The sequence below is a fragment of the Hyaena hyaena genome, unplaced genomic scaffold (genome assembly GCF_003009895.1).
Source record: "Hyaena hyaena isolate Hyena2069 unplaced genomic scaffold, ASM300989v1 scaffold_173, whole genome shotgun sequence".
Lineage (NCBI taxonomy): Eukaryota > Metazoa > Chordata > Mammalia > Carnivora > Hyaenidae > Hyaena > Hyaena hyaena.
The window spans coordinates 1,729,884-1,755,131 of NW_024080805.1; the positions used below are offsets into that span (position 1 = coordinate 1,729,884).

At 35.8% G+C, this 25,248-nt stretch overlaps 1 protein-coding gene and 1 non-coding gene across 4 annotated transcripts in view; one reads left to right on the forward strand and one right to left on the reverse strand.

The window, feature by feature from the left end:
* Nucleotides 1-236: 236 nt before the first annotated feature.
* PAPOLG (poly(A) polymerase gamma) overlaps nt 237-25,248 on the reverse strand; it is a 39,082-nt gene continuing 14,070 nt past the window's right edge. For 2 of the 3 annotated variants that reach the window (XM_039240325.1, XM_039240324.1), the window contains 20 exons: nt 21,292-21,373; nt 20,710-20,819; nt 19,580-19,633; nt 17,690-17,801; nt 15,049-15,138; nt 12,672-12,810; nt 11,971-12,043; nt 11,073-11,193; nt 10,657-10,741; nt 10,205-10,258; nt 8,599-8,718; nt 7,387-7,496; nt 5,573-5,694; nt 4,929-5,104; nt 4,456-4,544; nt 4,153-4,373; nt 3,607-3,672; nt 3,363-3,419; nt 1,556-1,650; nt 237-1,385 (listed from right to left, as the gene is read on the reverse strand). In XM_039240325.1, coding sequence (XP_039096256.1) covers nt 1,364-1,385; nt 1,556-1,650; nt 3,363-3,419; nt 3,607-3,672; nt 4,153-4,373; nt 4,456-4,544; nt 4,929-5,104; nt 5,573-5,694; nt 7,387-7,496; nt 8,599-8,718; nt 10,205-10,258; nt 10,657-10,741; nt 11,073-11,193; nt 11,971-12,043; nt 12,672-12,810; nt 15,049-15,138; nt 17,690-17,801; nt 19,580-19,633; nt 20,710-20,819; nt 21,292-21,373 — 1,998 coding nt within the window. In that variant the 3' untranslated portion in view covers nt 237-1,363. Of the gene's footprint in view, nt 1,386-1,555; nt 1,651-3,362; nt 3,420-3,606; nt 3,673-4,152; nt 4,374-4,455; nt 4,545-4,928; nt 5,105-5,572; nt 6,613-7,386; nt 7,497-8,598; nt 8,719-10,204; nt 10,259-10,656; nt 10,742-11,072; nt 11,194-11,970; nt 12,044-12,671; nt 12,811-15,048; nt 15,139-17,689; nt 17,802-19,579; nt 19,634-20,709; nt 20,820-21,291; nt 21,374-25,248 lie in introns of those variants that run through there. The other variant, XM_039240326.1, reaches the window with a different exon arrangement.
* LOC120237175 lies at nt 23,200-23,306 on the forward strand. The gene has a single exon (XR_005529879.1). It is a non-coding gene; the product is annotated as a U6 spliceosomal RNA (small nuclear RNA).

Here is a 25,248-nt window from a genome sequence, read left to right on the forward strand (position 1 = left end):
TGCTCCACAGGCTAAGTGGGTCCACGGGTCCTATAAAATATACAACCAAATAGTTTCTCTGTTCATTCAAATGTACCATTTTGTGTTTTTCCTACCAGAACCTACTAAATTGCTGAGTGAGAGCTGGAGAAGTTAAGAAATACCAGCATTCCTGGCTGTGCAATCTATACATTTTCATTTTAAGAGTAATTCAAGCATAATCCATATTTTAAAAAAATTAGACTAAAGAGAGACAGTAAAGGTTTTAAAGTTTTCTCTTTGAAAAGATGGTATCTTACAGTACATACAAAAATACTCTGAAAATACATACGACTTCATTTACAAAACACTGAATCAACATATTACAAGAATTACATGGTTATGGATTTTAATAAACTGAGCATGCGTTCATGAAACTTAAAAAATATTAAGAAATGCATTGAAAAAAGCAGTGTAAAAAAAGACAACTCATAGTTAAATAAAAATTACAAAGGTCCTGAGCCAATTAATGGTTGGTAACAATGTTGTTCAAAAAAATGCCTTTAGGTTTCAGTAAAATCCACTGCTTATTTCTGCATGCCTAGTCCATGAAGAAACTATCTGAAGTTGTGGGGTACGTAATGGTCAAGAATTATCATGCCAAGTTAATTTTACACCTCAAGAATACAAGTCTGCCATACTTAAAGGTATTTCATTATTGATGCTGGAATGAGTTGCTCCTTGGTAAAAAATACCAGTCAACTAACAAGAATGGCATGAGCCTAGGATATGTAACAATTTCACCATTCACATACTGACTTTCAGTATCTTGGTTATATTTTGATTCTTAATAAAGATGCATTTCGAAGGCCTCCATGGGAGGCAAAATATAGAGAATTTTATGGTGCCCAACTCTTATGTAATCACTGGACTAATCCTCCCTGGTAACTATGCAACATTTGAACAGAAAGGCACACAAAAATAAAAATTTAAATATTCCATGTGCCATTCTGAAAAAAAATAATTTAAATCAACAGAATAGACAATAAGTACATCTACACAAATGAGGGAAGCAGAAAAGATACCTCACATTCATTTATCGCAGGTTTCACAAAGTGGCTTCAAGGATAAAGTAAATGTGTTAACATTTGGAAAATTACAAGACAATTTTTTTTTGTTTTGTTTTCAACTTTTTCAGTTCTATACAATGATTACAACATAAGACTTTAAAAAAAAAAAAAAAAATTCGGGACTTGTTTTATCCATGTCCAAAGAGCCGAGAACTGGTTCCCACAACAGAGAAACAAGCATCGAAAGTTAAGGCAGTGAAACCTCCAACGCAAAGCCGTAATATTGTAGATGACAATTTGATAGCAGATGATCCTCACAGAAGTGTGCGCAGCAATCAATGAGATTTGCTACGGCATCTGCAGGTCAAAGTGTGAGAGTTCAAAAACCACTTCAAGGTCGTTAGTCCGATGACTGTAACTTTCACCTTATTTTATGTGCAACAGCCACTTCTATTTTAAAAAGAGTGGCTGCATCTATGCCACTAAATGATTGCATATTCACTTAAGTAAGGAGGCACTGCTTTTACCGATTAAGGGTCAGTCGAATGGAATTTTTGATGACTCGGATGTTATTTGCTGGCACTGGAGACGATGAATCTGGTAGTTCTTTACTGGGTAGTCTCTATTAGAAAGGAACAGAAATAAAGAAGGAAAAGCAAACATTTCATTATTATGCCCCAACTTGTAAATCAGTCATAAAACTGTTTTCCTCTATATTCCTTAGACTATTAAACACTCACGTATGTGTTGAATACTTTCTTCCAATGCTCACAGTCATTTCCTTGGTTTGGGGACTTTTTTTGTGAAGTCAGAGGCACAGGAAAAGGGTGCAAGTGGGAGGAGTGCATGTTTAGGAAAAAGGATTTTGTCAAATGACTCCCACTTCTGGCCTGAGAAATGCACAAAGAACACAGTCCTTCGGGCAATGATAAAGAGAAGTAGGAAGAGCAGGGTCACTAGGCAGGAAAGTGTTGGGGTGCTGGGTAAAAAATGAGTGTGCTACAGAAGAAAACAGGATATCTGGTTAGTTTCTGTAATACATTCGTGGAGAACAACACTGTAAATCAAACTTGTGAGGTAAGTTCAGGAAAATGGACTCTGTAGTCAGAGCAGGTCACATAACTTCAGTGCTAGTGAAACTCAGGTACATCTATGTGAAGATACTGAAGATGATTATGTAATGAAGGTAAATTCTGAAATTGAGAAAGAGACCTCTTACAGTTGTGTGAAGGAAACGGTAGGTAAGAGTTAATTCTCTCAGGTTACTAACTTGGCTAAACCTGTACATCCAGAGCCATTCAAAAAACATGAACAATTTTAGACGTACAAAAAAAGAGACACTAGGACAATGAAGACTTTAGCATAACCAAGACTGGCATTATTAAAATTCTGCCACTTTGGTTTATATCCTTACCCTTTATACTTGAAATATTTTCAACCTAGACTCAGGCATATAATTTCATGCTCTCATACCTTAACCGTATCAGATTTTTTCCCCCATTATCACATATAATCCTACATTCGTATTTTTTGTAACACTCTTTATGTTAAATTTTATGAATTCTACAGCTAAAAGAAAGTATGATACTATATGCTTTAAGATAGCCAATACAGGGGTATCTGGGTGGCTCAGTCTGTTAAGCTTCTGATTCTTGATTTCGGCTCAGGTCATGATCTCATCGTTTAGAAGATCGAGCCCTGCGCTGGGCTCCATGCCGATAGCTTGGAGCCTGCTTGGATTCTCTCTCCCTTTCTCTGCCTCCCCTGGCCAACTTTCTCAAAATAAATAGACTAAGCCATTCTGTTCACTGTAAATGCTCAGAGAAGCACTTCTCTACACAAAGCTGAGTTTTGAGCACCTACTCATTAGCTACCATACTTAATAATGTATTATTAGTTTCAGTGGTACTTCTTTGGATAATAAATTTTGAGATTTAGGGGCTCATTAGCTCATGTTTTAAAGGTACTATGTATACCATTACATTAGGTTCTTCCAAAATATTAATAAGTATCAAGCTTAAGCTTTGACAGTAAGCAATGGTATACAACAAAAGATCTACTAGCAAGCGTTGGTAAGAAATTACTAAACTTCTTTAAAAATAAAGAGAGGTTGACGTAATCTGAATAAATAGCGAAGTCTTAAATTACTTCTTTTCTTGACTTCGAAAGTACATACATTAGGACCAGATCCCGTGTGTGTTTCTACCCTAATTCCCAACTATACTGCTAGTCTTTGAGGACAGGGACAAAATCTTATTACCCTTTTCTTTCACCCAGTGCAAGGCTCTAAAACTTTTTGTATCTGCAGGTTACCTATGAATAAAACTTTGTTACCTTTTTGCGTGATGTATCAATAGTTGGAATAGGCATACATTCTCCTCCAATGGCATCCTAAAAACAGAATTATATACAAATGAAAACTTTCCTTCCTTCCTACCTACAGTTATGTCTACACAAAATAAAACATGACCCAAACTTCACAGACCTATCTAATCTGCTCCACTTTCAAATACAGTATTTTTCCTAATCTATGGCTCTTTGAAAGTAATATTTTGAAGTAAATTATTAATGTATTTACCACTGCTTTTCTTTTTCTATCTTCAGGAGCACGTGATTCTTTAAATGTTGATTCAAGTCGAATAAACTGGAATATAAATATTAAGATGAATTGCTATTACCTACAAAAACCATATAATCTATAATAAACAGAGACAAGTGATAAGGCCATTGTCAAAACTAGTGCAACTTAAATTAGACTTCAGCTGCCACCCTTAACTTCTACAACTTGAGTGTCCTTTCTGGTTACATCAATTCAGTTGAAAATAAAACAGTTTTACCACCACCTACTGGAGGCAGAGGGCATCAACATTATAACAATAAATAAGCCTGGTTGCCAAGGCTTATTTGTTAAGTCAAAGAGAAACTCAGAGTTATCATTTAAGTTTTCAGATCATGAATTAGGGATGAACAATCAGTATTATTCCTTGAGTGTTTGGGTAAATATTCTTTTTAAATAGTCAAATCCTAATGGAACACTAAGCTATGGATAACTGTAAATTTCTCTGGTGCTAGTTTAACTTTAAAAAAAAAATGTACTGAATCACCACTAAGGTTCTCACTTTACCTTTTCTATTTCTTTCAACCTCTTCGAAGACCCATCGATGGATGGGGAATGGGACCTCTTGTGTGCAACATTCTTAGTTATGTTTGACATTCCATTAAGATGTGGCTGTCCCTGGGCAGGGTTGTGGGGTGTTGGAATTCTAGGAATGACATTTCGTCCGACTACAGTAGGAATCGTGCACACAGCTGGGGGCGATACGGTTTTGACTGCAGAATCAACTTCTGAAAAGTAAAAAAGAAAAATTCTAGTAATTAAATATATACATAGTAGAATCATAGTACTAACAAAAGCGCAGATACCTACTTGCACCAATGACTGGGATAGACAGTCCTTGAGCTTGTGGGACACTCAGTGGCTTTTCCGCAATTACAGCAGGAGGCTCGGTATTATTCCTATTAACAGTGTTGAATTATCATTAAATAATTTGTGTGACTTAATTAAAACATTCATATCCTAACATCAGGATGACTTCAAGTACCTCTACTTTAACATTTCACTGGAGAAAAGGCAAAGCAGGGGGGGGAAAAGGCAGAGGACTGAGTGAAAAGTTAGAAAAAACTGAAAAACTTGTGCATTTTCTCTGTACTTTTCAAGTCCGACACATTCATGAGCCTATACCATGTCCCACAGGACTACAACGCACTGGCAAGTATTTCTGGCCAGGAAATGACCAGTAACTGCTAAGATATTTTAACAATTAAGATATTTAGCTAAGGGCAGAAAAGTTTACGTCATCCTCAAACTGAAGACTGAAAGGAAAATTCTGAAATGCAGACCTTTCTGTTTCTCCTGAAGGAGGAACGTCAGGCTTGGAAGGTTTGCTTGCAGACACTGGGGAATTAAAAGGAGTTCCATTATCAGTGTCTCTGGAGCTATCCAAACAATTGCTATCCAAAGATGATCTTTTGGATTGAGGTCCACCTGAACTTCGACTGACATCAGAAAGACTTTGCTGAAAGAGGGGAGAGCAGTTAGGATTTCAAGAAGCAAATGAGAATAATTACTGGTTTCTCAATTGTGAAGTACATAAAATGAATCTTTGTTATGAATGAAGGGAAGATTTCAGTTCTAGACTGAATTGTACTTTTCTTTCCTTTTTTCCTTCTTTTAGAATGTTCAATGTTTGTTTATTTTTGAGAGAGAAAGAGTGAACTGGGGAGGAGCAGTGAGAGAGGGAGACACAGAATCCGAAGCAGGCTCCGGGCTCTGAGCTGTCAGCACAGAGCCCGACGCGGGACTCGAACTCATGAAATGCGAGATCATGACCTGAGCTGAAGTCAGATGCTCCACTGACTGAGCCACCCAGGTGCCCCTCTTTCCTTTTTTCTTAATAGGACTGGGAGCTATGAGATTGCCAAGCTGATCCCAGGAGCATGTGTCTGAGGGGAACCATACTGGAGAGTTAAGATTACAAACTTACCTTTTTCTTCTTTTGAAGAATCTCTGCTGGAAGGTAGTGATGAAGTTGCTTTTTTTTAACATGAGTTGCTTCAATTTTCATCCCTTCCTTTAGCATGTTTATATTGTTTGCCTGTCTGTACACTGTAACAATGTTAGTATGTTAAATGGGCAACTACTTCCTGAACCAAGAGGTGCGTTTTTCTCCAAAATGCATACATTTGATACCTCCCCATAATCTCACTAACATAACATACCCACTCTGCATACAGAACAAATATTTTAAAAGCATGTTCATGTCACAATTCTGTTTAAGTACCAACTAGTTTTCTCATGTCCAACTTCTAAGACTTTCCAATAAGCAAATCTTGTTAACAAAATGCATGAAAACAATTTTTTTTCCAAATCCTATTTTCTGTTATTATTCCAAAAGGCAATCTCTTCTCATATTTACTCAAGTCGAAGCTAATCCTTATACTAAATATCCAAGATGCAATTCAAGTTCTCATCCTCCATGAAGTTTCTTTTACTACACTAATCAGATATCAAACTGTCAGAAACTATCCAGAAGTACATCCTTATTGCACAGGTGGGGAAATGAAGCTCAACACCCCGAATGACTTGCTGGTAGTGGAATATACACAGCCCTAGAGTCCCTTTCTAGTGCTTTTCACATCTTATAACAAAGTCAGTTTTATTAACACAAATTATTTAATGTATGTTTAACTATGAATACCAAATTAGATCATAAGCTGACTGAAGACACAGAGGAGAAGCTTCTTTCGCAGTTAACTACTGTGAAATGTGGTAAGTTATCTCCTCGCTTGGGGCCTCAGAATCTCTATCTGGAGAAGAACATTCTATAAATCTACAATAAACAGAGCTTCCCAATCCATTGCTTTTGAAAAAATGAGCCCAAATTAGAATGGAAAAATGTATATCCATGTTTTCATTCCAGATTGCTTATAAAAGCATCACCAGGAGTACTTGTTCAACTTGCAGATTCTCTGGCTCCACTCCCAGAGTGTGGGATTCGGTAGTGCCGACGTGATGTACAGGAATCTGCATTTTCATGATAAATGTGAAAGCTAGTTTAGAAGAATTTAGAAAACTCAGATAAGCCAAGCCAAAAATATTAATAGTATGAATGTACACTACTCCAGATTAATACAACTCCAAATTTATAAAAGATACATTAACATATTCCAGAGAGCTGTTATTAGGGAGCAAGATGTGAAAGACACTCTTTCCCTGATTCTCAAACATATTCAAGGCTATACTGACTGATGGTATATATAAAAAAATGTAAAAAATCAAGTCATCTTTATCACTGTGCACATATCTGCACACACTGAAAATAAAAATAACCTGTATAGTTTCTTTAGTCTTCTTTTTGTTTTGAAATAGTGAATACCATCACGTGGTATAAAACCCAAACAGTTCAAAGAGAGTGAAGTCTCCTCACATCCATCCCCTAGACATACCTGGTTCCTTAACCTAAAAACCAACCAGTTCTACCACCTTTTTTAAAAAACTATATATCCTTCCAAAGATATTCTAGGTATTTATAAGCAAACTTTTTTTTTTTTTTTTTTACTTATTTACAGAAATCGTACAACACTATACATACTGTTTTGCAACTTTCCCCCCACTTAATATGTCTTGGAAATTGTTTCATTACGCTTTTTTAAAACAGCAGCATAGGTTTTCCTAATATGGATGTACTACCCACATTCATTGAGCCAATTAACAAATCTAGCCAGGCAGATCCATGGCAGATGATACTGCGTTATAACCAAACTTGAGAACCACAGCTCCATGATGACAAAGTCTTACCTGTATCAGTAAAAGACTGTATATCATAGGTCAAGTCTATGTTAACACTTTCTGCATTTTCTACTCTCCGAAAAATGATTCCAAGGAACCACATCGATACATAATTGTTGCTAAAAAATAAAAATTTTTTAAGTTCCATTAATTTTTTTTAATATTTTCAGATGTCATTTGGTAATTCAAACTCAGTCTCTATGGAAACATAAATACAAACTGCAATGGTGGGGCTAAATTTTTTAAATTTTTTTTAATGTTTTATTTATTTCTAAGAGAGAGAGAGAGAGAGAGAGACACAGCGTGAGCAGGGGAGGGTCAGAGAGAGAGAGTGAGTCACAGACTCTGAAACAGGCTCCAGGCTCTGAGCTGGCAGTCAGCACAGAGCCCGACGCAGGGCTCGAACCCACGAACCGTGAGATCATGACCTGAGCGAAAGTCAGACGCTTAACCGACTAAGCCACCCGGGCGCCCCTAAATTTATTTTTTTTTTGTAACTTTATTTATTGAGAGAGAGCATGAGCAGGGGAGGCACAGAGAGAGAGGGACAGAGAATCCCAAGCAGGCTCCACCCAAAGGCTTGAATTCATGGACTGTAGGATCATGCCTTGAGCTGAAATCAAGAGTCGGATGCTTAACTGACTGAGCCACCCAGGCACCCTGGTTTGGCTGAAAAAATTTTTTTTTAAAGTTTATTTATTTTGAGAGAAAGAGGGAGTATGCGTGCACATAATCAGGGAGGGGCAGAGAGGAAAGACAAATTCCCAAGCAGGCTCTGCACCATCAACAGAGAACCCATGTGAGGCTCAAACTCAGGAACTGTGAGATCATGAGCTGAGCTGAGATCAAAAGTCGGATGCTTGACTGTACACCACTCAGGTGGCGCCCCTGCCCCCGCTCTGGTTTGGCTAATTCTTAAAACTGACACCAAAAACACTGGATCAGTTACCCTGTGTTGTTATAAAAAGGATTAAATGGCTTTGAAAGTGACTTATTAAATATATTCATAAAGATGCTCTAAATCTTGTGATAGAGTTTCTGCTGGGGTCTGTGGGCTACCAACATAGCATGTACTAGTTTTAATGTAAGACCACTCATGCTTAAATACATAATGTATCATCCTCCTCTATCAATGCTTGTTAAATGACAATGTCACAAGTGATCTTAAAATGTTTGTCAAATAACATTAAGAAATACAGTAATAAGCAATAATTAACTTACTCTTTATGATGTTCCTTATTTCCTGGGAATGACTGGGGATTTACATGGGCAAGAGTAATAAATTCATTCCGTTCCAAGTTTCCCACAAGCACGCGGATTTTAGATTCTACTAATCCAACCCTGAAACAGAACATAGGAAATGTGGAAACTGCATCTAAGTAACCCAAAAAGCATATGATAGCTATGATGCTTTACATTTTCATCAAAAAAAAAAAAAAAATCAGTCTAATATGAAGGACTGTTTACAATACCATTTAAGTAAATGACCAGTTACTCTGTCAATTTCTGTGCCCCCCCCCCCCCAACTACTCTGCCTGTCTGAATATGAACAAAAACTGTTGGTTAATCTGGTTCTAAATATTTTTTCACTTTCAAATCATAATTATACCTAAACCCTAATGCTAAGATATGTTTAAATAATGTGGACAAAAAAGCTAATAACTGGCACTAAATGAAATAAAACATGCTCTGATTTTCATAAAATTGGTACTAATATTGCATTTAAAAAAGAAATAGGTAAAGTCAGATCAGATGCTACTAAAATATAAAAAGTTTCATCAGGTTTCTGCAACTTTATTTTCTGCCTCATTTAAGAAATGTGACTGCTGTCAGCTATGTTAATTGACAATGATTTTATTAATTAGAAAAACTACAAGAACATTTTTACATTATTCAAACACTTGAAAAAGCTTACACGTTATAATTGTGTGTGCTTCAACAGCACATTTATGAAACACTGAGTTAGTGGTCAGTGTTGGTCAGAGAGTAAATATGTTGGGCTTTGTGTCTATAGAGTTTCTGTTGTAACTATTCAGCTCTTCCATATAGCAGGAAAGCAGCCATACACAACATATAAATGAGTGTGGGTGGATTTCAATAAAACTATTTATAAAAACATGTGGCAGAGTAGGTTTGGCCCAGACCATAGTTTCCTGATCCCCAATCTAGAAATGAAATTCTTTGTTTTAGTGAAAGGATTTTCAGTGCCTCTTTAATTAGCAGTAAAATAAGCACTGAACTTTGGAAACAAAAATAAGACAGTATCGTGTTTTTCTTTCCCAGAAGTCAGACCTGAGGAAAGCACAACAATCTCTGGTGGCCTAATAGCTTCTGCCTGATAGGAGTTAAGGATGTCAATACACTGGAGGCAAAGTGCATGAACTTAGATGTACTAGGAAGAAACCGCTGCTCCTTGACCAAAAATACCTCTCTCTTATCTGTTGACAGAAGTTTTCATGTTCCTAATCTCCTAAGTTAAAAAGATATATAAAATGTCTTTTCCTTTTAGTTTTGAAAGGGAAACATGATGGCACAGATAGAAAACTCAGTAAGAGTCTAGGTATCAAAATTGTCTGAAGTGCCTCACAATTTTGCTTAAATCTGAGAAGTGGCAAAGGCAAAGAACATACATGTATCCTTATCTTGTATTACTTCTAATTCTGAAACATGGTTTTCATGGCATTTTTTAAACACTGATGCTCCACGGTCATGTGTAACAGTCACTAATAAGATTTAATAATTTTGACGATAAAGTGTTTTACAAACCTAAAACATCATATATGTTACCACTACAAATTTAAATACAGAACTTGAATATCAGTCTTACCACTCTAGATGGTTTTCCTCTGTTGATGCACTGGCAGTCAATACTATATAATGTCTACGAAGAATTTTTAGCAACAATCATGGAAAAAAGAAAGAAAGAAAGCCAGAAACATTGTTAGGTCTGCTTTCCCATCATTACTTTTTCTTTCTTCCTCCCAATGAATACAAGAACTAATGCAGACACACAAAGTTTATGAAAATTAGAACGTGTTCTGATTTTCACAAAATTAATTCTAGACCCTTTACTCAAAAAACAATTTACTCAAAACAAAAAAACTATTAATGCTGGATGAGACACTACTAGAATACACAAACTCATCATGTAGGATTTCTGTTAAACTATCTCATCCTCATTTGAAATATAAAGGACAAAAGTCACTCATCATATATTAACTTTTTAAAATTCTTCTTTAAACACACACACACACACACAAAATGCAAAATTTCAAATACCTATACTTTTGAAAAAAATTTGGTGGCTCAAGTAGTTTGGACCAGTCTGATTTCCCTTGAAGAATTTCATCTGTGACCGCAAGGCCTAAATTAAAAATGAGACAGAGGGAGACTGATTTTGAAAACTGGCTATTTTATGATCAGTTCCTGTATCAACCTACCCCAAAACCTCTAACCTCAACAAACTCTTGAGTGGGGGAAAAAAAAGTAATTTCTCAGAACACAAAAATCATTTTCAAACCAACTAGGCTGGTTCCATTTTGGACTTAATATTATATTTTAGAAAACCAATTACTAAAAAAAAGTACATATTTGAAAGAATTTTTACAAATAGGCATAACTGCACTTTAGAATAAAACTGCTGTAAACCGAAAACTTGTGGGAATACATAAAGGGCAAAGGGCCAACAGGTTTACCTTGTTTAAATTCTTCTACCATTACTGTTCGAGTTGAGGTGGACACATTATACGTAGAATTCTGCTGTGGGTAGGCAGGGGTGATTATGGGCATGAGATGATACCTATCTGATGGATTTACCTGTGAAATTAGAAGCAGAATAATTGATCTATTCTCCTATTTCAGTTGTCCTCACTTCATTTCCCCAAAAGTCTGAAGAATATGAAATATAAATTTAATACTACATTTCCTCTGGTCAAGAAGTACATTTTCCCTCCCCAACTACATTTATTTCTGAAGACATATATGTCTGACAGTCAAAGGAAACTCTGCAGAAGTTTATTTTTCCCCTGAAAAGCTGTTCAAGCGATGATTGATCTTATGAACAATGGTCTCTTATAACCAAGGAACATTGTGTCATAGATGCAAAAAGCATTAATCCAATGGTTTCTCACTCCTTTCTCTGCACCTACTCATTGGGTAACTTCCCCTACGTAAATCAGAGGAATGAACACTCAGTATAAAGCAAATTAAAATGTAAGGTGAGAGTTACGCTAGCTTAGAACCATGAGTCTGCTTTAAATTGCACTGCAAAGTAAATGTCTTATATACTTTAGCACTTTGTTAGTAGTAATTAATTACTTCTAAGACACTATTTAGCAATGGATTATGACATTTTGGTTGATACACCCACTCATCTAGTCTTATATGGGTGATTTTTAATTAAAAAAATTTTTTAATTTTTAACATTTGGATCAGAATTTGAGATAAAGATCATCTTCACCAAAAGACACAGCAGACAGAAAGAACTATACTATACAGAAGGAAGATGACCTGAAATAAGAGAAATTAGATTGCAGTTTAGAGAACTGTCCTTTACCAAAACGGTTTAATTAATTTCCATAATAAGTCACATACCCGAGGATCCCAAACAGGCAAATTCAAATTGCTTTCTTCCGGTTGCTTCAGCAGCACAGGATTTGGCCATTCCCTAACATGAATAAGGCAAATTAACTCACACAGGACCTCACTTCAGGATCTATATGAAATGTTAAAATTGTTAGACTCTATTTCAACTTTCATACAGCAAACATTATGGGTGGGTATTTGGTATTAAAAAAAATTGGGAAAAGAAGGAAGTACACAAAAGAAAAAGCAGCTTATTTTAAATGTTTCTTCTGAAAGGGCAAATACTGTATTGCTCATTAAGCTGTAGCTAATTTAAATCTGAATTTCCCCCTCCCATTTGCTTTTATGGATTTAACTGATAATTTATTAGCAGTTAAGAGCTGACATTAACTGAAAATACCCCTAAGAAATCCATGCAGTAGCTATGATTATCACCTCCATTTTATATAGGAGATGTTAACCTCTACATAGCTAGTAGGCAGCAGAGACAAATCTATCATGACCACTCTCAAACTAAAAGAACCCCACAATGCCAGAAGAAAGCACCATCTGGTGGCTCATCATGGTCTCAAATTTGACATTTTTAAACTTTTAACTTAAAAAGAATGTAAGAGAAGAGAAAAGGTCTCTGCATCTCTCTTAAATTGCCAAACAAATTTACATACAGACAGAAGTTTGTAAATAGTGAAAGCATGCCCATGAATACTTACCACTTGGAAAAAACTAAAAAGAACTTATGAACTAAAGTAGAAGCTGCTGCATTTGGATATAACTGGCAAGTTCTTGCAACGAGCATTGCCCAGGAGACACCACCAAGGAATCCCAGCATGTTGGAATAAATACCACGTCCTAGAAAATTAATGTATTTGTTAACTATTGTTAGGATCTACTACTATCCATGACATTCAACTGTAAGAAATAGGATAACTTAGTTCCTAAGACGTGCTGCTTAGCTATCCTTTCCCTTACAGAGATAACATTACTATCAGTAAGCAGACCTTCATGCTGGGCCCACATTTTATTAGTAAACCATAAGCTACATCTTATCCCCCTACTTTGCCCTCCAAAAACAGACCCCTCAGTTCCCTGCCTCAGCTCTGACTGCCCAAGCAGGCTCTTCTATACAACACTGGAATTTCCCACTTTTCAATAGCTATGGTTGTGAGAGAAATGAAAGAGAAAAGATATCCGGAGGGTCTACAAGTAGGAAGAATAAACATTTCATTAGTTCTACAAGTAGGAAGAATAAACATTTCATTAGTTATATTCATGGGGCTTTAAAAATAAGTGTAAAGCTGGACTAACTTTAGTATTTTGCAGACTTTGGGTACCTCTCCATAAAGTACAATACTCCACTGATAGTACTCATTTCTCTTATAACTGTTTCTTATAGCAATCTAAAAAAAAAGTATTACCATATTTCATTAAAACTACTAAGTCCTCAATTACATAAAGCATTTTTAAAATGTTTTTTATTTTGAGAGAGAGCACCTGAACAAGCATTGGGTGGGGCAGAGAGAATCCCAAGCAGGCTCTAAGCTGTCAGTGCAGAGCCTGACATGGGGCTTGTTCCCATGAACTGTGAGACTGACCCGAGCCGAAATCAAGAGTTGGATGCTTAAACAACTGAGCCACCCAGGTGCCCCAATATAGTGTTATTTTATGTCCCACTATGCAGGCAAGAGAAAAGAACACATAAATGTCAATTTCAGGTATGTTAAATGTGTAAAATATACATCTAAGGATTGATAAAACATGGTATGTAATTTATGTAAAGAAAGAAAAACTGTGATATCCTTTTCTTGCAAATTACATTATCCTGACTATACAAGGTGATTGAGCCCAAAGACAAATCCTACTTGCCTGAGGTCTTTTCAGATATGTACTTCCAATCTGCTAGCCACATATCATATTGCACCCCCCCCATCTTTTTTTTTGGTAACAGCTTTACTGAAATATCATTCACATACCATAAGATTCATCCATGTAACATATTAAAATTAATGGCTTTTAGTATATTCAAAGAGTTGTGCAACCATCACCATAATTAATTCTGGAACACTTTCATCACCCTAAAAAGAAACCTTTAACAGCTGCTCCCCTATCTGCTCCCACTCCTCCCAGACCTAGGCAAGTACTAATCTACTTTTTAGTTCTATAGATTTGCCTAATGGGAACGTTTTACATAAATGGAATTTACTTTAGTCCTTTTTTATTGTCAAGTAATATTCTACATTATGGCTATATCTATCACCTTTAGTTTATCCATTCATCAGTTGATGAACATGAGGTTGTCTCTACTTTTTGGCTATTATGAAGAGTGCTATGAACATGTGTGTACAAATTTTTGTATGAATACATGCTTTCACTTCTCTTAAATTTTAGTTTAATTTAAAAATTCAGTTTCTCAGTTGCATAATTTAAGTGCTCAATAGCCACATGTTACTTATTAGACAGCAAAGATATAAAACATTACCGTCATCACAGAAAGTTTTATTGGTGAGTGCGTTTTCAGACTATGTGACACCTGGTGCCAAAAATATAGCACTACTTAAATATAGTTACAAATAATAAAAAAATGAGCTGTGCCAGCTGAGGATTGAGCCTTTTATGAACCATATCCTATGTATACTTATGTAAATTAGTTCCAGGCTTTACTATAAAAGTGTTATAAGGCCAAAACAAAGTTGAAACTATCACTGCAGGTTCTTCACTTAATAAATTTACCAAATACTTACTATAAACTATACTCTGATGGTAATGAGGAGACAAAGAATAAGATGATCCTGCCCAGAGACAGCATGAAGAACAACAAGGTTTTCACTCTTCAAGTTCTAACTAATTCTGACTGCCTGGCTAAAACCCAAGATGGGGGGTCAGGAGTTTTTCCAACCAAGCAAGGAGGTACAGTCACGTATCAGAGCACCAAAACCACTGTACCTGAAAAAGAAACAGATTCTCCAAAACTTACTGGACCTCAATCCCCAACAGTATCAATAGGCTCAGGGGTTTCCATATGTGCTTCTATCTTTAGTAACCGAAAGCCATAATTTTATAGTGCAAACTTAAGAGATATGGAATACTTACGTTTTGCCCATAACTTGACTGCTCTTAGGGTGAGTCTAAAAGTTTCTTTATTTGGCACTAAATGCAAAATTTCATCAGTAACTCTACATCCTGAAAAAAATAAAGCATTCATTTTTCATTATGCAACAAAACCAAGTTAACTCAGATGGCTTCTAATTTCCAGACTCTTAAAGGTTAAAAATATCAAAGATAATAAAATGTGAGGGTTTATTTTCTTATGTATTTGAAATTTAACACTTATATGAGAAATCACTTTGCTCTTAAGGAATTAAGAAGCCCATGGGTAATGTAACTAAATATTAAAGATGTGGGTCTGAATATCTTTAGCTTTCTTCAACATTTGACTTTATTGTTAATCAAATGTCCCCAACTTATAAAACTGTTTTTCCTTTAAAGTAAACCTTATTTCACAAACACTGTGATTTACTGTTGCACCCTGGAAGTACAACAAAAATGTAATGATTAAACAAAAAATGCTATAAGCCAATGGTCCTTGGAAGTACGGTCTGTGGACCACCCCCTACCCTCCGCCTGCTGGAATCTGTTAGGTCAACCTATTTTTTTTTTCAAAGTTCATCAAACTTGTTTTTATAACAATAAGGCTACGCCTCTTTTACTGTGTTAACATTTTCACTGATGGTGTAAAAGCAGGGGTGGGTAAAACTGCTGGTATCAAAGCTGTAGCAACAAAATGTACTAGTAACAATGTATCTTTACCACCACCTATTTGCAGTTAGAAAACAGGAAAGGAAGGGTGCCTGGGAGGCTCAGCTGGTTAAGCATCAGACTTCAGCTCAGGTCATGATCTCATAGTTCATGACCTCGAGCCCCATGTCAGGCTCTGTGATGACAGCTCAGAGCCTGAAGCTTGCTTTGGATTCTGTGTCTCCCCCTCTCTCTCTGTCACTCCCCTTCTTGCACTCTCTCTCCTGTCTCTCAAAAATAAATATAAAAAACAAACAGGAAAGGAACTCTGCAGTGGCTGAAAAGTTTGAAGAAAGCTGAGCAACCTGCTTTTTTCAAGGAACAACAGTTTTACTTAGCTCCTAAAAAAAATTAACAAAGTGAGTCCCTCACTTCAAGGAAAACAAACAAAACTTGTTACCAACAATAAAGTTTAGCTTTCAAGTAAAAATTAAAATTTTGGACAACTAGGGGCGCCTGGGTGGCTTAGTCGGTTAAGCGTCCGACTTTCGCTTAGGTCATGATCTCGCGGTTCGTGGGTTCGAGCCCCGCGTCGGGCTCTGTGCTGACTGCCAGCTCAGAGCCTGGAGCCTGTTTCGGTCTGTGACTCCCTCTCTCTCTGACCCTCCCCTGCTCATGCTGTCTCTCTCTCTCTCTCTCTCCTAGAAATAAATAAAACATTAAAAAAAAATTTTTTTGGACAACTAGTACCTGCCACTGTGAGCCTGGCAGCCTTCCAATATTAAAGACCTGTCCGGTGAGACTGGTGGGGGCATTAATGAATGTGATTTTTTTGGGAGAGGTACTTTATAATGAAATATGTGTTAACATTGAGAGGATCCAAATAACTTTGTGAACCAATGTTTTCCAAATGACCAAGGTATGACTGTATATAAAATCAGGTATGTGTAAAAGATCCATTCAAAGGACGATAAAGACCAATAGATTTTAACGTAACAGAGTGTAAAAGGTTAACGGATACAGTTTTAGATTCGATATTCAAATTAACCTTTAAAAAAAACCAATCTTAGAAATAAAAAGGAACTAGTGATACATGCTACAAACATGAATGAATCCCACAAACATTCTGCTAAGTGAAAGAAGCCAGACACAAAGACCTTATATTGTATGATCCCATTTATATGAAATGTCCAGAAAGGCAAATTTATAGACAGAAGGTAGATTAGTGGTTGCCCAGGACTGGGGGTTGGAAAGGAGAATGACTGTAAATGTGTAAGAGGGATCTTTTGAAAATGATGAAATGTTCTAAACTTGGATTGTGGTGGACAACTCTGTAAATAAAGCCTACAGAACTGTACACCCAAAAGGGACGAATTTTATGGCATATAATTATACCTTAATAAAGCTGCTGGGGAAAAAAAAAAGACACTGTCGCTGGTCAAGTTTTGGTGTAGCAAAGAATATCCACAATTTTCTGAAAAGGCTATTAAATTCTCTTCCCTTTTCCAATTACAAAAGACTGACTATACAAGTAGATACGAGAATCTAGCTGTCTTCTATTAAGTCAAATATTGAAGAGATTTGCAAAAATGCAAAAAAAAATGCCATTCTCACAGAAAAGATCCATTGACATTCACTTAGAATGAGTTTATTTTGAAATAAACTAATACTTTAAAATGTTCTGTCTTTACTTTTATAGAACCCACATAAGTGGAAGATCTTTGAGGTCCTCAATAAATTGTCAGAGTGCAAAGGGGTATGGAGACCATAAAGCTTGTGCACCATTAAGTCTGTGCACAAACACAAACAATGTTTCCAATAAATCTGTCTTTTAAAAAAACGCCTAAATGTGGTCAAATGATCTATATGAAGAAAATCACACCATTTTTAACTGAGTTAGTTCAATCCCTTGAAAACTCCTTAATAGTTCTGCAAAAAGATCTTTTTGTCTAATTGTTTTCAAGCAGGTATCTGAGATTTCTTTTTAGAAGCTTACCATTTAGGCTGCGAATACACCTTATATCAAGGCTTCTCAGTCGAGAGTCGTCTCTTAGATCTAAATTATCTGATATGGTTTGTATTGCCAGTCTTGCAAAGACTAGATCAATCTTTGGAAAGATGCAAAAAGAAAAGAGAAAAATATTACTTTTTCTCCTTCTAGTCCATTCTCCCCCCTCCCAACCTCAAAAGTATAAAGTTCTAATTATTAGTTTGGGAAGGTCCACCTAAACTTCAAAAAGCCTATGTCGGCAATCTCACATGGGAAAATCACTACAAAGTTCTATGACGGTAATTAAGTTTGCAAATTAAGGGAAAGCATTTTAATTTTAGTATGTATGCCAAGCATTAAAAAGAACATCAAAATCTTATGAGTGAACTTCTAGATAACAATGACAGATCCAACACACATTTACATTCACTCCCTCTTGAAACCCCATTAAAATACCAGCAAAAATTTCAATTTGATTTTTATATTATTTTGTTTCTAAAGGCATCACCTACTAGGACAAAAGTAATAAAAAGAGACAACAGCAAAAATGATGAATGCAGATGGGTAAGTGGTAACCAACTCTGCAGATTTAAGAAAAGAGAGATAAAAAAATATTGTATCCAGGAAAGGATAGAGGCTGTAGATAAACACATACATAAACAGAAACAAACATTTAGAGAATAAAAAAGTTACTCTTAAAAATATGACAGCAGAAATGGAAAACAAGAGAAGGTTTGGAAGAGGGGAAAACCTTAAAAAAGAGAACAAAAATATAAAGATGTGGAGGTCCAATATACAGAAAAAAGAGAAAACAAAGGCAGGAAATCCAATGGAATTCAATACGATTTCCAAGAACAGAAGGAGTTTCCAAAGTGCTTCAAAGAGGACAATTAGCGCCCAGCATATTTGGTTGAAAATATATACCAAAGTATATTATCGTGAATTTTACTACTATGAAGCCCAGGGAAAAAAAGATCATATTATAGCGTCTAAAGAGATAAAGCAGGTCACAAGCAAAGGATGTGAAATCAAAATGGCACCACACTTTTCAACAAAGCATGGAAGTTGTAGAAGACAATGAAGCAAGGTCTTCAAAATTCTGAGATAGGTTATTTCCCATCTAGAGCTCTATACTCAAACTATTATTTTGGTGTGAGAACAAAATAAAGACATTTTTAAACATGCAAGATCTCAAAAATATGTGCTCTTTCTCAGGACTCTAGTGGATGAGTGCCACTAAAATTATAGGAAGTCAAAAAAGAAAACTCTAGAGAGAAGGGAAAGGAAATCCCAGGATGATAGTAAAGAAACATGTCAGGATGCTAGCTGTAGATCATTCATGGAGAACTGGTATGGGTTCGAACAGGTGAGAAGACTCAGACATCTTTTTAAGTGGGTAAGGACAGAACACCTGAGAAATCTAAATCTATTCAGAGGAGATTTAGACAGGTAGCAGAGACTGAGTATGAATTAGTGTTATGTACGAAAACCAAGCAAACAAAATGCAGTATCAATCATTAACTCCCGAGATACAAAGTACCACAGAGCAAAGAATGGTAACCTAGTCCACCTTATGCTCAGTTTTGAACATTATTTATAAGATCAATATAATGTAAATATTGAGTATGTTCCAACCAAAATTATAGCAATACAATTATTTTAGATTATGAGAACGGCAAGGGTGTATATAAAAATCATGGGGGTAGGAATAAAAGCTGGTTCATTTCCCACAGTGAGAAGTCAATAGATATAGGATAAAGAAAGGTGAGAAACCATTTAAAGATTATTTGATTCTTTAAAATATGTGTCTATGTCAGACTTAAAAAACAGAACTAAAAAAAAATCTTATATATTAAATAGTTCAATTGCAAAGCCAAAAAAAAATTCAACACTTACTTCAATTCCATCAAATTCAAATTTTATAACAGGTACAAAGGCATCTTCTACAGCCTATGAAAGAGGACAACAGTTACAATACATAAACAATCCCTTCAAAGGTGTAATCCTTTGTTTATCATTCCTACGTGCCAATGTGAATAACTTAGCTAAAAAGCAAAAATGTTCTTGGTCTCACATTCTAGAAAAGTACTTCTACTATGATTGTGTTATTTAAGACACATAAAATGTCATGACGATAGTTAACAAGTTTATTATCCTCCTAAAAATCTTCATCAGAAACTAGCAGGCAGAATTGCTTTCATCTGGGTACTTACTATTTGTGGAGATTAAATTGAAAACTGATTATTTACAAAGAGCACTAGTACTGGAAATAAAAATAAGATCAGAGCTCATGATTAATCTATTAGAAAAATATAATCAATATAATTTGGATTTAGTAGAAATGATGTCTTTCTGAGCATTCCTTAATCCCCCCACATAACCAATTCTTAACGTCTTCCATTCCCAGATACCAAAATATCGCAGCAGATCCTTTCAACTTGATAGATCCTTTCAACTTCTACCTTATCTTGGCACTTTAGATGGTATTAAAGCTATCTGTTTAATTTCCCCGAATCCCACCCTCCCAATAAACTGTCTTATTCACTACTCTATTTGTGGGAGTAACCATTTTACAGCTGAGGAAACTAGGCTCAAAAAGAAAAGGTAACTTAAAATCTAAGAGTCAATATGTTGGAGATTCTAGATTCAAACCCAGGTCTATATAACTATAAAGCCCATGTTCTCAATCATTTGTTATTTTAATAAAATGTAGTGACTTCCTTTTTTTTTTAATTAAAAAATTTTTTATGTTTGTTTATTTTTGAGAGAGACACAGAGTGCAAGTGGGAAAGGGGCATAGAGGGAGACACAGAATCTGAAGCAGGCTCCAGACTCTGAGCTATGAGCACAGAGCCTGTCACGGGGCTCAAACTCACCAACCAGGAGACCTGGGCCAAAGTCAGACGCTTAACCAGCTAAGCCACCCGGGCACCCAGATGAAGTGACTTCTTAAGAAATAATTCAACAATCATAAGCCCTAGCTTTTCTTAACAAGTTCAAAATATTAAATACCAAAGAATACTTACTCTTAAGTTTCTAATGCCATCCTGATGTTTCAATTTTTCAAAAAAAGACTGAAAAAAATCAGATCTCTCCACATGTCTTGGAGCTACACAAAGTGCATCAATATCAGCTCCTGCAAATCAAAGTTATTTCTAATCAAGAAGAGTAAATTAAGTATGATTTTGTTAAAGTATATATAAACATTATGAACAGAAGAAAATATGTAAGATGAATATAGGAAAGTGTTAACAATGATTAGCTCTGAGTAGTGAGATAATGGTAATTTTTTCTTTACTTTCAAATTATGAACAAATAAGAGCTTGTTACTAAAAGTTCTTTTCAAAAAAATTGTTAATGTTTTTTATTTATTTCTGAGAGAGAGAGAGAGAGAGCGCGAGTGAGCAGGGGAGGGTCAGAGAGAGAGGGAGACACAGAATCTGAAACAGGTTCCAGGCTCTGAGCTGGCTGGCTGCACAGAGCCTGACGTGGGGCTCGAACCCATGAACCGTGAGATCATGACCTGAGCCAAAGGTGGACGCTTAATCGACTGAGCCACCCAGGTGCCCCTGAAAGTTCTTAACAGTAGAACACAGAAAAGCAGTTACCTTTGGTGTGTACTCCAAGCCTATAGGAGCCAAACGTGAAAATTTTACCACCAACAGTAGCCACAACAGAAGGTGGGAGATTCTAAAATTAAATTAAATTAAATTAAACAGCATTCCATTGTTCAAATCATTTCACATAAAAGTTGCCTAAATACTACTAATATATACATTCATCAACTTTGGTAAATTGAGATTTGTGAAGGTACTTCAGAGCTCTTTTGGGCTGTAGCTTGAAGTAATGAGAGTATTCTCTGAGGGAAGATAAAGCAAATTCATGCCTGCACAAATCTCTATGAAAAACATTTTTTTAATCACTTGACCCAACTTGTCCCCTTCCAATGGCCTATCTTTGGCTTCATCATTCTGAAGTCACAAAGGAAATCTTAAACACCAAACTAATGTAATTTCAGTTCTTTATAGTACCATACACTTAATTTATTCCATTTCCCCTTTAGTTATTGTGACAAATACGCTTAATTTCTTGATTCTAGCTCTGCAACCTTTCTAAAAGTGGAGTCATTCTTGACATGATCTCTTATGAGCTAATCTAACTTTAATGAAGTCTGTTAGACTGTATCAGAATTATAAAGCTACTACTTTTCACCTCCCTCTACAGTCGATTCTAACTTCCCATTAGGTATTTTCACTCAGACATTCTGATCCACTCCAATAACCATGCTTGAAACAAAATACTCTTCCTATGATAAATAGGTATCCCTTCTGATTTCTTTGTTCCTCATTTTTCTTACCCCTTCTATCTATAGTCATTATTCTTCTTGGCTTACCAATTCATAGTTTATATCCTCACGTCACCTCCTTTCTATTCAACTACTACCCCTTTAATTCTAGGATCTTAAGCTACCTTCCCTGCCCTTCATCTGTATTTTCTCCCATTTCTTTTTGTATAAAACTCACTTGCTGATGTTCTTTCTATATTGCAACTCTTCTGCTCAAAACTTCCTAATGTATTTTTTTTTTATTAAAACTTTTTTTTATGTCTTTATTTTGAGAGACAGAGACAGAGATCTCGCAAGCGGGGGAGGGGCAGAGAGAGGGGGAGACACAGAATCCGAAGCAAGCTCCAGGCTCTGGGCTGTCAGCACAGAGCCCAACAAGGGGTTCAAACCCACGGACTGTGAGATCATGACCTTAGCCAAAGTCAGACACTTAACCGACTGAGCCACCCACTAATGCCTTCTTCTCTGACAACTGAGGTAAGGAAGGATCCCAGGATCCTGGGTCTCCACAATATATTCTTATGGCTCTTTCTTGCCTTGGGTCCTGAAATTCCCTTTTGAAGCCCCAACTGCCAATATGTTACACAATCCAGTCTCCTTTCCGTCGCACTTGCCATTCTCCCATTGCACTTGCCCATCCTTCTCTGGGTATCTCAGTACCATTTTTTCAAAGTTCAAGTTCTACCTTTTTTCATGAAGACTTCTCTGATGATCCCCCTCTCTTCCATAACAAGCTCTTTTCCCTCTCTGTTCCTCTATTACATTTAGTGACCTTTTTTGTTAACATATGTCCCATCTCTTCAACTATATTTAAATTTCTTGAAAATGAGAATTGTATCTACTACTTCTCTTAGTTTTTATAAAGCCCAACTCAAGTTCCAAAGAATAATATCCCTTGATTAACTTGAATGAAATCTTGTGTAACAAGGTATTAAGTTTGTTATTCCCTCTGTCTAATGGATATTAATGTTTTAAGAGTACCACACATAACTCTAGAGAAGTCAGTAAATATACTGATGACTAATATGAATCAAAAAGGTAGAAAAAAACAGAACTTTTAGTGTTTACCTTCCTACTTTCTATTTTTTATTTTTCTACTTTGAAAAGCAAAATTCTTACAGATTTTAAGAGAAAGTGATACTCTGAATCAGGGTAAAATATTTTCATCACAGTGCTTGCTTCAGCAGCACATATACTAAAACTGGAACGATACAGAGAACATTAGTATGGACCCTGTGCAAGGATGACATGCTAATTTGTGAAGTGTTCCATAGTAAAAAAAAAAAATAAAAAAAAAAATCACAAACCACAGTATTTAATTAAAATAATCTGATTTGAGTTTTAGACTATTTACAGTTTAAATATCCCATGTACAGAATACTTAAATGAGCTTTGATCTAACTCAAATCCTTCTAATATTTTCCAAACATATTTTAGTTTGGAAAGGAATAAATAGTAGATTTAGTAGATAAAAGGAATAGTTGATACAGAAAATGAAAAATCACTCTATCTACACAATGGAAGATGTCAAAACCAATTAAAAAAACTTTTTGTAATTAGGTATTTTATGTACTTTGCCTAAAAAAATCCAAATTGTGGCAAAGTCTTAAATTTTTATGCCTAAAAATTAAATGTAAACCAGTGATTGCTTTTTGCAGATTAAGCTACTTATGTGAGTAACATGGGAGAAAATTCAATTTAATAAAAAACAAATACCTTTTGACCTTGAAACAGAATTCTACTGGATTTTTCAGTTAAGTGCAAATAAATTGTGAAGAAAATTAGGTACATCTCTCAACAAATTAGTATAGCCTCTTTTGTGCATAATAACACTTGATTTATCTTGAACACATCATAGAATGGGGATGGAAACAAAGACCTTGGTACAACCATAACGCTGACCATAAAGACTATACACAAGAAGTCATAAGACTTGGTTACTATTATTTTAAAAGAATTCTAGCAACTTGAGTGGTTGGTTTGCACACATGTTAACAATTATGAGCTGATTAGAGAGGGACAATGGATTCCTTTAACATTTATTTAATGCCTGAGTTCTGTCCTGAAGTTACGCAGGTGACCAAGACAGGTCTTTTTTCTTAAGGCGTTGATCACCTGGTAGCAGAAAAAAGTGACTTTTTTTTGTTACTGATGACTAGCATTTCACCTGCTCAGAATTCAACTTATCTGAAAATCTCACCTACTGATAATCCTGCTGAGTGCTCAAAAAATGAGTCAGATAGCTGTTTGGAAGCAAAAGTAAACAACATAAAGACCACTTATTTAAACTCAATGACTGAAGACTTAGCAGAGTCCCTCATGACCTTATTCAGAGTCTAAAAGAACCAATTTTAGAAATCAAATTATTTTTTAACTTTTTAATATTTATTTTTCAGAGCGCACACACATGTGTGCACATGAGCGGAAGGGGCAGACACAGAATCCGGGAGACACAGCAGCCCAAGTAGGCTCCAGGCTCTGAGCTATCAGCACAGAGCCCAACACAGGCCCCAACCCATGAACCATGAGATCATGAACTCACCTGAAGTCAAATGCTTAACTGAGTGAGCCACTAAAAGAACCAATTTTAAACATGTATCATAGGTACAGAAAAAAATAAAACTTCTAAAACAAAACAAAAAAAGAATTCTGACAGCTGTCTATCTAATTTCTAAACTAAGGCAGATTAAGGGACAGAAAGAATTTAGAGACACACTGCTGTGAGGTATTAACTTTCAGGTGATTACTGTTAAGGGAGAGATGGAAAAACTATAAAAAGAAAAAACTTAAAATACAACAGTGTGGACCACGAAGTGAAGGGGCAAGTGGTATCACCCAGTTGTACACACCCTATTTCAGTTTAGTATAGCCAGTAAAATAATATTAGTGATGATTTTCAAGTGAAAATTCAATTACATTCAAACAATTGTAAGAAAGTAAGAAAATATAATTTATGTTAGAAGAAAAATAAGTTACTGAAGTGAAAAAAAAGTTGCATAATTACAAATTAGGATTTGCAAACTCTTATGTCTCAGGGGCCAGGCAGATATGCAAATAGAAGTATATCTAAGAAACACAAAATTGATGGGTAAGTGACAGGTGCTGTGTCAGAGAAACCAGACATTGGTGGGGCCATGAAGCCCTGGAGGGAAGGAGCCCAAATGCACTGAAGCCTCTTCCTGCTTTGCACAAAGGCAGGTCCAAGGTTGCCAGATCTGGT